Here is a 13,290-nt window from a genome sequence, read left to right as displayed (position 1 = left end):
ACCCATTAAGTTAATTAGTTTCGTAACTTCTCCTTAAGGAAAAAGTAAGCCCAAATAAGCACCTCAGACACATACCCAAACTTTCCACCTAATGTTTTCCAACCCCAAGTCTCTTCCAGAGGGAAATAATTTACAAAGTGCTTCATTACACATGTAATTCAAACAATCTAATGCCTCCATAGAAAACTGCCCTAGTCAGCCCTGCCAGAAATCAAATATGCAGAGCCCTGGCACATCAAAAAGCTCTCCCAAGTTTTCCAGTTCACCTCTTGAGCCAGCCAAGGTATTTTCTAGGAGTTTATCATTCCTTTCCTAAGCTCCAGCAAATTAACCCAAGGCAAAATGAGTACAGTCTACTTCAATTAAAGATTTTTCTACTAGTGAAGTGGTTTCCTATTAGAAACAAGCAGGCACACAGCTGATTCATTGCTAAACTCCAGCAAGGGAAGGGAATGTTTCCTTCAGCTAAGAAGGAAGATTGGATCTATTGAATGCTGTTTATATTCACAGGATGGCAGAGAGAAATATTTACTGGGCTTTTGCACAGGGCTGGCTATTAACAGTGGCTCCCTAATTTCCCTCCAAGCTCCTCCATTAAATGGGAAAGGCCAGACAAGTTACCAGGCTCAGAGTGGCAGGTATGTGAAGCCTACACACACAGAGCAAATAAATACCAAACTCCTGATTTTTCCATCCTTTCTCTTGCTGAAAACCAGCATGAAGATCCAGCATGCTAGTGACCAAAACCCCAGTGTTTTTCTTGCTTTTACTGACATTTCCAGTCAGAAAATCAGAAGCCAGTGAGGGTAGAAGAAAGAACAGCAGCTTGTCACCCTGAATTATGCTCTTCCCTGCAGGCTAGTAGGAGCCACGAGCAGACACCAGCTTGCTCAACCCCTGGGAGGGTCTTCAAATCCATTCCTCCCACCAAGCCAAGCCACAGCAGTACAGGCACCAAGGTTTGGGAGCTTCTCTGAGCTGGCAACTCAGCTGACACCACTTTCCCAGCCTCTGCACCTGTCAGCTCTCAGTATTTCAAAATGAAAAAGCAGGTTGGTCAACTCCAGTCTTCTTGCCACAGGGGAACTAGCTAGGGCTTACCATTGCCTGGAATATATTTATATATATATTTATATATTTCTAAAAGTATATTTTATTAAAGCTCTTATGTTAAAACTTAGTTACATAACCTTGTTTATTGGCTTATCTTACAAAAGCAAGAGTAAGATCAAGCGTTAATAGGACATCTGGCTGGTTTTTATCAGCTTAGTTCCAGCCAAGAGGACCACCAAGAGAGCTCTCAACCACTAAGTGATGACCAGCTAATGCCAAGAGTCTTTCAGACCATACAAACATGGTTTAAGCCAGTCAGAGGGCTGTTTGACCAAACAGGTTCTTTATTGACCTGAAGGGTCCATCTATCACTCTGAACCAGTACAGTTCAATAGCTTTCATCTGCTTCCCAGCATGTGGCTTTTTCAGAGGCAGCCAATACGGCTCAGGAAGCACAATTAGCATCCCAAACGTGGCTGATTCATGTATTAGATGCAGTAGTTACAGCATTATGGCTAGTGCCTGCATACATTTGCAAAAGGACCATCTGAAAAGCCATCCTCATTCATAACTGTCATCAGAACTTGCTTATTTTCATGCTCCACAAACTCATCTGTAAGAATTGCATCTGTCTTTGGTGCTTGCCAAGTAGTGAATTAAAAACAGTAGCTACTGTTTCTTGTTGATTCAAAGCTTGGAAACTTTCAGACAGGTTGGGTAGAAGCTCAGGTTATTTACCTGAGCAAAGTGAGACCATGAATATTAACCTTCTTAAATGCAGCAAATGCATCAGGAGCAGAGCAAAAAGTTGGAGAGTTTTTGAATAAAATTATACCTATGAGAAGTTAGTAAGTTTCAGAAAACAGGACAATGATCCCTCAGTTTTAATGTGAAGATGGTAAAGAGGATGAAGTGTTCCTTCCTTAAATACCTCCCTTTGGGCTGAGGCCCCAGACACCCTTCCTTTTCCTTTCCTCCTCCTCCCATATGTCCACAGCTTCATTCTAAACCACAGTTCACCCCAAACCAAATCCTTCCTTGGAGTTCTTGCTTCCCCTTGATAGAAGTGACAACATCTCAGACAAACTAAATTTTAAGATGGTATCAACTCCATCTCTGCAGACACTGATGTTTAGATTTCACAGCTGTTGAGCAATAGCACCTCTCTCCCACAAGACAGAGCACAGCAAACAACCCCACTCTAACAGGGGGCAAGCTGACATCTGATAAAGTCACTGGTTTAACAAAATGGATCACTCTCCTTGGTAGACTTTGACACCTTGGCAGGAAAGCTGAGGGTTGAAGTGCCTGACACAGGTCTGTGGGTACACAGCATTCCCACAGCAATGCACGACGCCGACAGGAAGGTGCAGGCTCTACTGAACAAGCACTTCCCAGAGGAAGGTTTGTTTGATTCACTGCTCAGACACAAGGAAAGTCTCCTTGAACTCGGTAGGAAAAAGCAGACATTTCTAACATGCTGTCAGAAGTGGCAATTCTGACACTTGCTCTGCTTCTGCAAGATGTCCCTGAGCTCAGAGCTATTTCACAACCCAGATGAGCACTAGAAGGGACAGACGAAACAGTCCAACCAAACCAGACTGAGCATGTACAGAGAGCAAACGAGATGTCACGAGAACCAGGATGCTCTGTTCCCACCTCAGGTGCTCTCCTCTAGAGTGTGTCTAAAGAGACATCTAGGGAAAAAAAGCCTAAACCCCAAAACCTGATATAGCAGCATGGACACAGGTGAGAGGTTTTACTCCTGACTGGAAGGTTGAACCAGACCTAATGTCTTCAGCAGAGTTGTTTCATAGGAACTACCGCCCTGTTCACATCCTTGGAGAATTTTTAGGGCTGACTTTGGGAGAGAAATATTAAATGCAAGGTGCTTTCTTTCTCCACTCCTGTTTGGGACTCCTAGAAAAAGAAAAAAGCTTCATCACATTTCAGAGCTACCTGCAGCTCCACCGATACACACCTGCAGTCTCTGGTAGCTTCTCTGCATCCACTTCAAGTTGGGGCAACTGCTATGCAACCCCAAGTCAGGTTCCAGTCACCCCTGCCAGGACCTCCGTGCTTTTCAGCTCAAACACCTCAAGGGAAAAGGGTCTTGAGTGCAGTGTCCCCTCCCCTTCACTAGGGTGACAAGGCCATGTTTCTGTCCTGCATGAGCTCATATCTCGAGCTAGAGAGCCAGATGGCCCATCAGTGAGGGCGATGATCCAAGCTTTCCTTGCTAAAGCTTTACCCCTTGCAGTGGACAGTACAAATATAAATGCATGAAAAGAGTCTGATTGTTCAGGAAGGAGATTTTTAGAGAGCTGAAAAAAAAAAAAAAGCTGAAAAATCCAGTGCCTCTCAAGGCTGGAGGCAGGGCTGCAGCAGGGGCCATGCTGGTAGGCAGCAAGTTATCAGCAGACAAGCTGTTACGAAGCTCAAAGTTGGTTGAAAAGAGATAAACCAGTGACAAAAAACAAGGATTGCTCAAAGAAGTTGAGAGGCAAGAGGGATTTTAACCTCCAGATCCCCTGTAGAGTCAGGAAGTCACAATGGAGGGAGGATGCAGCCGCCAGACATCCCACAAGGAATATTTATAGATAAAGAAACAAGGGCAGTTATGCTCTGGGTACAGCAGGCATCTGCTGCCACAGCAGCTCTGGTAATTAACGTGCAGCTCTCGGGACACCTGGCAGAGGTTTACAGTCATAACTCACACCAGGCGGATTGCTGGCACTGAGGAGCCTTCACCCACCTTTCTCCCCAGTTCCTTCAGGCAGGGAGGAGGTGGAATCCTTCAGGAACTAAGACTTTTGCTGCCAGCCTGGTTTTTGCCAGCAAAGCAAGTGGCATTTCACCCACCCAGCCACACCCCTGGTACCCTTTTAAGATGAATGCTGCCTCTCATGGTTCCTGTGCCACTGCGATCCCAGAGCCTCTTCCCAAATGAAAGACCTTCTGCAAGGGATGGAGAAGCACTTGTATCCCCAAAGCTACCAGCTTCAGTGGATCTGAATATGATCTGGAGATTTGCTGAGGCTCTAGCCTAGCGCCAGCTTTTGATTTTGACTGCCCATCCAGCAAAGAAGTGTCCTCGTCCCAGCTCCTGGCAAGTTCTGACCTTACTGGGATCCAACACACCAAGGACCAGCCAGCAGCTCAGCAGGCTTGATGTGCAGCTCTGGGAGGCCAAGGACAGCAAGGCAGTACCTGACAGTGCTGCTCTCCTCTCCCCATCCCCACTCAGGGCCACAGTCTGTTTCTGGAGCTGGCCCATCTCTGAGCACCAGGAACTTTCCAGTTTGGAAAGAACACCCTGGAATACCAGTTCTTCCTCCACTTAAACTGAAGGAATCCAGGCACGAAGTGTTTTCAGAAAGTCATTTGGTGCAAGGATTGCAGTCCCTGGCACACCTGGGGTGTGCAGGATCACAGCCAACGGCAAGCTTGCACTCTCTGGGGTAAATACACTTCCATTATCATTTTTCACAACGAGAGAAAGATAGAGGCCAGCAATAACCCCGAGGTGACTGGCATCTAATTTTTCATCATTGGAGTATTTATGGCACAGCCGTTTGCAGCATCTTGTAATCACTTTACCGCCTCCTTGACCCCTGGCTCCCCCTTATCCTGCATCTCCTAATTGCATCTGAACAAGCAGGAGGGAAGCAGAAAAGTGGATAGATGCAGGAGAGCTGAATGGTTGGGTTGTGATACTTGGAAGGACAGCAGAAGAGTTGCAGAGCCAAGTTTGGCTGTACCCCCTACCACCAGCTTGCTTTGATCTCCCACAGGGTATGAAAGAAGAGCCTTCCTCCTTCCTGGCACTGGGTGACCTTGAGGAGTTGTCCCCTGCCTCCCCAATTTAATAGCATGGTACGAGAGATTAATGAGTTCCCTCCAACAAAGTGTGAGGGCATAATCTTTATACACAGATACTGCCCCAAATTCCTGCATATTCGTAGCCTCTCCTGGCAGGGCATTGGCAACTACAACAATATTTATATTGACTACAAAAGCCCCTAGGTTAGACAGCACAAAGCGAGGGAGACATGGACCAGCCTGACACAGATGCACAGAGGGCCCTGCAAACATATCAAGCTACAAGCTGCCAGGGTTAGGAGGTACTTGGGTTCAGCAAGGATGAATGTTTCTGAAGGGCACTAACTCCTTGCCTGCCACAAGACCAACAGTGCCTCCACCACTGAGCCATTATTTTTCCTCTTTACTTTTTCCCCATCAAACTTCTTAGTTGAGTTTCACATAAGTGTCCAAGCCGCCTGGAGGATGCAGCCTCAAGGACAGCATTATCCCACTCAGAGTGTCAGGCAGGAGCTGCCTAAAGGAAAGGAAACGACCCACACTTTGTAACTACTTAGCAGCCGCACAAAAGAAGAGATACAGCCTTGCTGCCTGGGGCCAGCAGGGTGTCTCCTTCCTCCCAGCCTCCTCCTCTGCCTTTCCTGTACAGTGCACACCAAACCGGTGCAACAGGCTTCGGAGATCAGCTCTGCCCCAGAGCATTATACCGACTTCAACTTACAAGATAAATCCCAGCTGCATTATTTGTATTTATAGTCCTGCTTACAGAAGCATGAACCACGTGTGGGATTTGCTGATGTAGTCCAAAAATCCACATTTTTGGACAAGAGCGTCAGTGCTCTCACCCAGACATAAAGCACAATTTAGGATGATGTTAAGAAGTTGAAGACTTTTTTAGGAGTATAAAGAGATACCACTCTGTCCAGAGCTCTTTCCTCCACAGCCTCTGGTAATGTTCAGAATGGCGTAACTGCAAGGTTCTGCAGCCCTGGTGCTTTCTACCAGTATATGAAAGAACTAATGATCATTTCAGGGGATGAGAGATCAAGATTGCTGTCTAAGTCGGTGAAAACGCTGATGTGAGTCAGGCAGGCAGCAAGGTCAGACCTCTGTTTAAAAACAAAGCTGGTGTTAAAGCACCGAACAAAATACTGGAAAATATGCTGTTGAGAAAAAGGCTTATCTTGCATTTCCCAGGGGAGTGTTTAGCTGACTTCACAGGTCTTCTCCATCTCTAGCTTCTAGGACGCTGTCACTACCACTGCACAAAATAACACTGGATGGGGGAAATGTATTTATTACTTATTTTCTACAAGTGTTCCAAAAACGAAAGATCTGTGAGTCTGCTGGAACAGTCTAGTCCAAGACAGGAATTTTAAAAGGCCCTTTTTTAAACCTTTACAACTTGGTGCAGGGAGCAAGTGATCACAGATATCAGTTCTGACACCTGCCCTATTCGGGAGCGATTGGTCTCCAGTATCAGGAGAGAACAGTGTCAGCTTTGGTGCCTTGCTGCCCAAGTGAGCTGACTCCAAAGGACAGCTTTATTTAGGGAAAGGAGCAGTGTGGCCTCTCAGCCTTGCCAGGCTGTGCTGTGCTGGACAGCAGGGCTGTGGTTTGAGCCCAATAATACCACTGGTGAGTTCCTAACTGCAGCAAGTGCACAAAAGCAAACAGAGATCTATCTAGAGCCACTGCTTCACTCAGCTTGTTTAGCTGTCTTGCTTCCAAGGTCCATGTCCAGCATCCACATAAGCCAAACCAAGCACTAAAGCATGCAGGACATTCTTCATTGGGGAAGCCAAGTGTGTCTGAGCTCACTGATGGCTTCTGTCTGTCACATCAACCACTTTGCTTTTCATGAGGGCTGGTAGCACCTGCAGCACATCTAGCCAGGCATACGACCAGCAGCACAGCACCCTTCTCTTCCACACAGCCTGTGCCAGACAGCTGGAGATGGCAGAGAGGCAGAATTGGCCCTTTGGAAAAGCTCAGAGTCCAAGTGACAGCACAACCCAAGCTCCACTTAGGAAAAAACCACTTCTCATCGTGAGGTGAACAGACAGCTCTGTACAGAAAACACATTCCAGTCCCCTGCACTATTGATTTTCCAGTGAAAAGAGACAAGCTAATCCATTAATGTTAGTTGCTTCAATCCGTGGTCTTGCAGTTGCTTCACTCTGGTACCAAAGGCTGACTCTCCCACCTAGCCCTAGCAGCAGGCAGGTTTGCCTTGTGGCTGATGTTTCTGTTACTCAAAATGCCATCAGTTACAAGGAAAGCAAGAAAAATCACACATCAGAAACCCAACTCCAGATCTTAGGTCACTAAGTACAACAAGTTTATATTTCGCTTTCACAACAACACACTTGTCTGACTCTTCTCCTGCCAGGTCAGGGAAAACCTCTTACTTACAAAGGCCAGTTATTATCTGACGTTCCCTTTGCATTAGGAAACACAAGGGGTGTGGGAACCTCCACAAGAGCCAGTTTATCTGTCACAGGCATATGATGAGTGAGCAATTGAAAGAATTTATTGACAAGTCCACAGAAGAATGGACCAAGATGAAGGAGGCAGGATTTATGCCATATTAACAAGGCTATGTGCCAATTCCAACCTATTAGATGCACAATAAAAGAGCTGAGACTTGCCTTCCCATCCCACATCCAGACACTATTTATTTCAACCCAACTTGGCTCCTGTCCTTCTTGAACCGCTTCAGACCAAAGCAACAACTTAACTGACCTTACTTTTTGGAAGCTGACTAGATGAGAGGCATGAGAAGACTCCAATCAGCCCTTGAGCCTGGGCCTGTAGCCAAGCAAAGCTGTATTTCAGAGGCACCTGTAACAGTTAGGGCTACTGATATTTATGCTTAATGCAGTACTAATTCCTCTCCTGCCACAGCAATGGCTCAAAACACAGGTGCCTGTACACACAGAAATTGCACAATACTCTGAATCCTTGAGAAGCTTTTCTTCATTTTTGAAGGCTTTCAGAACAGCATCTATGTTCAGAAGTAGCAGCTGCCTTTTTTTGTACATTTGTTTCTATTTCTATATCGGTACTGTAACAAAACATATCAGAGCATTTGTGGCAAGGAACAGAATGCAATGTTTTTGGCAAGAAGGTCTTACCATGTATAACTTCTTATAGGATATGCAGGGTGAGATGCTAACAGTGCCCCAGTCCTGCTGCATCCTTACTGCAAGCTGAGGTAACCTGGAACATAACAATGCTACAGCTTAAGCAATTTATTTAAACAAGGTGATGGCTTCACACCATCAGAGTTAACTTCCATCAGCTTTCCTTCCTTTTCTCCAGCTCACTCTGGGAGCCCAGGACAAACACCCCAAACCTTACTGATTGATGTGCTATGGCATCAGCCTTCCCTGCTCCAAACTCCTGCCACTGAGGCAGCTTCCTTCCCCACCGCTGGTTCTCAAGGTCTCTAGACACTGAGACCTGTAAGAATAAATATCCAGGAGACAGCAGCTGTGACCCATTTATTACTGGATACTGCTGCAGGGCACAGCTGAGGAAGGCAGGGCAGAGGAAAAGCACTTGCTGCAAAGGGAACAGCGGAGCAAACCCAGGTGTCCTTGGAAGAAGCACTGTGCTTGCAGCACTGCTCCAGCTCTGTTGCTCTAGCTCCCAGTTGGCAAGAGACAGCTTAGATCAAGCAATGGATGTTCAAGTACTGCCATGAGGGCTCCTCTCATATCACTGCTGCGAGGCAAAATACAAACCAAAAAAACCCCCATAACAAAATAAAAAAATCAACAAACACCTACAAGAGGTCACAAGGCAACCATGGACCACAAGAGTGTCCTGCATTGAACAAACTGATACATTCACCTGCACTAGGGCAGTATTGTCTGGAAAGATCCTTTTGGACACTAAAATCCCAAGACACTTTCACGCGGCACAGCGGGGAAGGAGGAACACTGCGTGGGGAAGCAGGACACGTACACCAGTGGCACAAAGCCCCATGCTCCAGCCCAGAGCTGAGAGGGCTGGGGAGGCAGCACAGGCGGACAGATCCACATCAACACTTATCAGCGCAGCCTTCGCATTTGCCGATTAAGTTCTGCTGGCACTGAGCAATTGTACGTGTGTCCTCAGACTACCTCCTCGCTCATCCCCCTGCGCAGCCTCCCGCAGCTGCAGCCCAGCCCCGCTCTGGTCACTGATCAGAGCGTCGGGCCGGGGTGACATTGTTCCCTCCTGAAGAGGGACGGTCAGTGCCTGCGAGCCCGCTCATTTTATTCACTGCACAAGCACGTTTCCAACTGGGATAATCTCCATTAAACCATCTGCGCTCCCATCCTCGCCCGGCCTGCACCCGCTGGGCTGCCTGCGATACTGCAGCATCTGTGAACCGGCACAAGCGGATGCCACGTCCCTTTCCCAATCAGCTAAAAAAACCAAAAAAACCCAACAGAGACTCAGACAGAACAGATGCACCTGGGAGCTTTGACGCGCTACCGAGCCAGGCTACCAAGAGTACCTGTGCCAGTGCCTGCTCTGAAAGGCACGCGGCTCCCCTTGAGAATTTAAGCCATTTCCTTTCCATCACGGGAAGACACCATGTCCCAAACTGCCAGGAGGGCTGAGGAGAGAGGAGAGGTTCATCTTCCACGGCTGCCCTGGTGCAGGAGAGACGCGTCATTTGCCAGGTCATGAATGTAGTTTGGATCAGGCACTCTGAATGGCTGCTGATCCCCAGGATTTAATCTCTTATTTATCTCAGTATCTGCTTTCTAGAAACAGAGGCTATCATGTCACATTCCTACATCACTGGAACTGAAAGACAAGGAAGTGTTACGACCAAAGATCTGAAACTTAAATCCACTGCCCCCTTCCCTGCAACCTCCACGACAGAGGCCCAGCAGACCTTACAGAGAGCATGATAAAGCGACTGCACTGAAGTGTGAATTCAGCGCTGAGAGAACGTGACCCTGTCCTCAGCATTGCCAGAGACAGCCAAGGGACCTGGGAGTCACTCCAGCTGTCGAGGACATGACAGGGTGGTGACAGATCTGAAGCAAAGATAGAAAGCCATCGATCTGCTTTAACTGTGATCAGTGCTTGCCTTCAACAAGGTCACTGGGCCGCCTAACACATGCCTTTCTTCTTGCCCTGCAGGGTCTTGCCCTCACAGGTATGGAATAGCAGGGCAAGGCTCACCCTTTAAACCTCCCAGGTCTCCTATAGTCTGAAAAAGGAGGCAAATATTAGCAGCAAGTGATGGGACAGGAGCAGAAGTCTATTTACATATTTCCTTCACTTGCCTTCACTTATTTGTTTTGTAAGCCTTTATTTTCCAAAGCAATTTATAAACAAGAAGCGAGACAACCATTTGTTCAGACAAAGGTTAATAGGGGCCTAGTGGTCTCTGAAGACTCTGCAGACACACTTAGGTGTGAAATCTTGGAGCAGCAATAAAGATGCTGCACAGACAAGCAAGTCTCAAGGGAAGAATTTAATCTAAATATTCTCATTATGTACATAGTTTTCAGCTTCCATTCACAGTAACCAGAGCAGAGACAGCTTCCAGAGGACTTTTTGGACAATAAGGCATGAAAAAGGGTTTTTACATCAGTCATTATTCCTCTCTCCATCCTCAGCTTGAGGAGTCAAATGTTTGAAATGGTCTTTGTTGAAAAAAAGACACGGTGCTGGGAGAGAAAGAGTCGACAGGAGGAAAGCAGCACAGGTCCTTGGCAGACTGGTGGGACTTGGCACAAGACAGCTCCCATTGGCACCATTTGCCCAGAAAACCTCAAATAGATTATTTCTCCTGGTAGTCCAAAAAAAGGGCTTTCTATGGGGTCATGCACAGAGTATGAAATACAACACCACATCCAGAGACCTGCTTCACTGCAACAGTCAAGAGGTTCGAGTTACATCCACCCATTTTGCTCTTAAAAGTCACTTAAACCTAAATACAGTACTAAGATGAGGTAAGAAAACTAAAGGCAGGCATCTAGGACAAAAGGGCTGATCCAAAAACTCAGCTGCTTTCTTTTGGGATCACAGTGTCCATCTGTCCCCTTGCCACAGGGGAACTTGTCTGCAAAAAGAGACCTTGTTTGTCCACTGAAACGTGGAACCTGAATTATTCCATCAAGCAAGAAATGAAAAAAGAAAGTTAAGAAAACTGAGCAAGTTTTCTATGAGTATGATCTCCTGGGACCAAGAGAATAGCTGTGCTCTTGATGCATCTCACCCCTCCTCATTTTCATGTTGCCTTTTCCCCTTCAGACAGGCAGGTTTCAGCTTTTCTTGCATGTTCAAAACTCTGCTTCTATACAGAAAATGTGTAGAGACAGTTACAATGGTTTACTATTGAATTTTTTGCTTGAAGTCAAGCAACTTCCTCCCCCTGCCCTCCCATCCCCAGGTTTCTCTCAGAAAGTTTAAGAGCTCTAACTACTGGTCACTAGTTGTCCACATTGCAAACAGGACAGTGGGGGGAAATTATTAACCAGAACAACAAGATAAAAATATTTCCCAGCACAGCTACTTCAGACACAGCTCAAACTCAAGGACAGGGTCAGGACTGTGGTCTGAGTATTTTATAAATGATTATGTCTCTTATACCTCTCTAGGGAAGTTGTCATCATTTGTTTTCTGGAGAATGAAACCACACAGGTCAAGCAGGGAGTGGGACCAGCAGAGCTAGACATAGAACAAGCCTCAGTTTACTCCCATACTCACCCAGTAAGCAGTATTAGAGACCTTACCAGAAAACCATGACTTGGAGGTAATGCTGACACCGTAGTCTCCTAAAAATAGTGATTGTGAGAACTGCCCCCACCAGTAACCCACTACAGACTGGTCTGTTCTCCCACAAACAATCCCTCTCTCCTTCTAAGAGGGCAGAGAGACAAGCACTGCAACCTCATCCCAGTTACTGAGCAGAAAAGGATTAACCACCAGCGAAGACTTTGCAGATATTTATTCACCAAATCCACAAGACAAGCAGAGGGAAAAGCTCCTCTGAGAGTTATGTACACAGACTGCAAGTCTAATGCTTACACAGTCTTAATTTTTTTAATTTTGCAAGTCCTAACAACAATTATCTTCATGAATTATAGACATAATATCCGAGAGATGCAGGCAGTAATTAATGCATGTCTGCCTTTTCTGACTAGCTCCTTCTGCTGGGTCAGGGAGAGTTATTGAAATTCAGGGAGGAAATCTTCAATCTTCTGGAAGTTTTAAAGTAACAGACCAAGACAAAATTTAATAAAGCAATAATATTTCTCTTAAATAATTAACTAGACTTTGACATTCACTAATATTTCTGAGGCCTAACTCTTACTTTTGCAATAACACAGGAACAAATGTACTCAGGGATGTGATCCACTGCACGTCCAATGTACTCACTGCAGAATTGCTTCAAGTGGTCTTTGCCTCTGGATTTCTCTGCACACACACAGCCACTCTCACTCCCTTCTCTTAAAATTCTCACCGAGATGCTTAGCAGAAACCACACTACACAGCACTGCCATACCTCCCTCTTCTTATTTCACCCTACTGACATCTGTCTCTGGGTATGAGTGCTCAGCTCTCACCAGACTCTGTTCATCATCCTTTGGGAAAAGTCCAGGTTTCACAGCACAACCCCAGCACAGTAACAGATGCAATAGACAATCCTGAACTAGACAGAGCTATTACTAAAGCAGCATATAGCACTGGATGTTGTCTAAACGGGCTGTTTCCATCATCTTTCAAAAAGCAGATTCTCCTGCAGCATTAACAGTTTTATTCACATAAAGAATGGACTCAATGATCCTTGTGGGTCCCTTCCAACTCAGGATATTTTATATTCTAATGCACTCCAGTGAACTTAATATACTTCAGTACCTTGACAACAATTACTCCCAAGCAAATATTACTTAGCCAGCCACTGAAAAACCCACTGAAGAAAAACCCAGCCTGCAGCAAGAACATCTCACCTGCTTAAGCAACATAAAACTACACAACAAGATGGACAGAACTCCAACTCAGAACCATAAGGATTGTTCTGATGGCCAACAAATTCAAACACAGCCATGTCACCCAGAACAGGGAGGAGGTATTTGGCCAGAAAGGTCAGAGTGGACCAAAAGTTTCACACACTGTTGTTCGCTTGAACCATATTATCTTTACAGGGAAAAAAAAAATCCCTACCCACTAGAAGCAAAGTTTAAATGGCAACAATGATCATCCCAGTTCAGGAAACTCACCAAGTACAGTCTGTAAGCATCAATCCGTCGAATTGGCCCCCAGCACTTGTCCGTGTCGTTGTACTTTGTGCCATCTCCAACACTGCAAGAATGGTTGCCAGTGATACTGCTGGGAAAGGAGGGAGAAACAAAAGACAGTAATTAACTCCTAGCAGATGTCTTCCCCTCTCCTGCATTC

The 13,290-nt window shown here is 46.0% G+C and overlaps 1 protein-coding gene across 1 annotated transcript in view; it reads right to left on the bottom strand.

Annotated features, from left to right (window-relative positions):
- TMEM104 (transmembrane protein 104) overlaps window positions 1–13,290 on the bottom strand; it is a 39,607-nt gene that overhangs the window by 15,826 nt on the left and 10,491 nt on the right. Inside the window, exon 7 of the mRNA XM_009076378.1 lies at window positions 13,113–13,221. Within this exon, the coding sequence (XP_009074626.1) occupies window positions 13,113–13,221 (109 nt within the window). The remainder of the gene's footprint in view (window positions 1–13,112; window positions 13,222–13,290) is intronic.

Source organism: Acanthisitta chloris, unplaced genomic scaffold, assembly GCF_000695815.1.
Source record: "Acanthisitta chloris isolate BGI_N310 unplaced genomic scaffold, ASM69581v1 scaffold34606, whole genome shotgun sequence".
Taxonomy (NCBI): Eukaryota; Metazoa; Chordata; class Aves; order Passeriformes; family Acanthisittidae; genus Acanthisitta; species Acanthisitta chloris.
The sequence above is the reverse complement of the archived record's forward strand: the minus strand, read 5'-3'. Positions and strand labels throughout refer to the sequence as shown.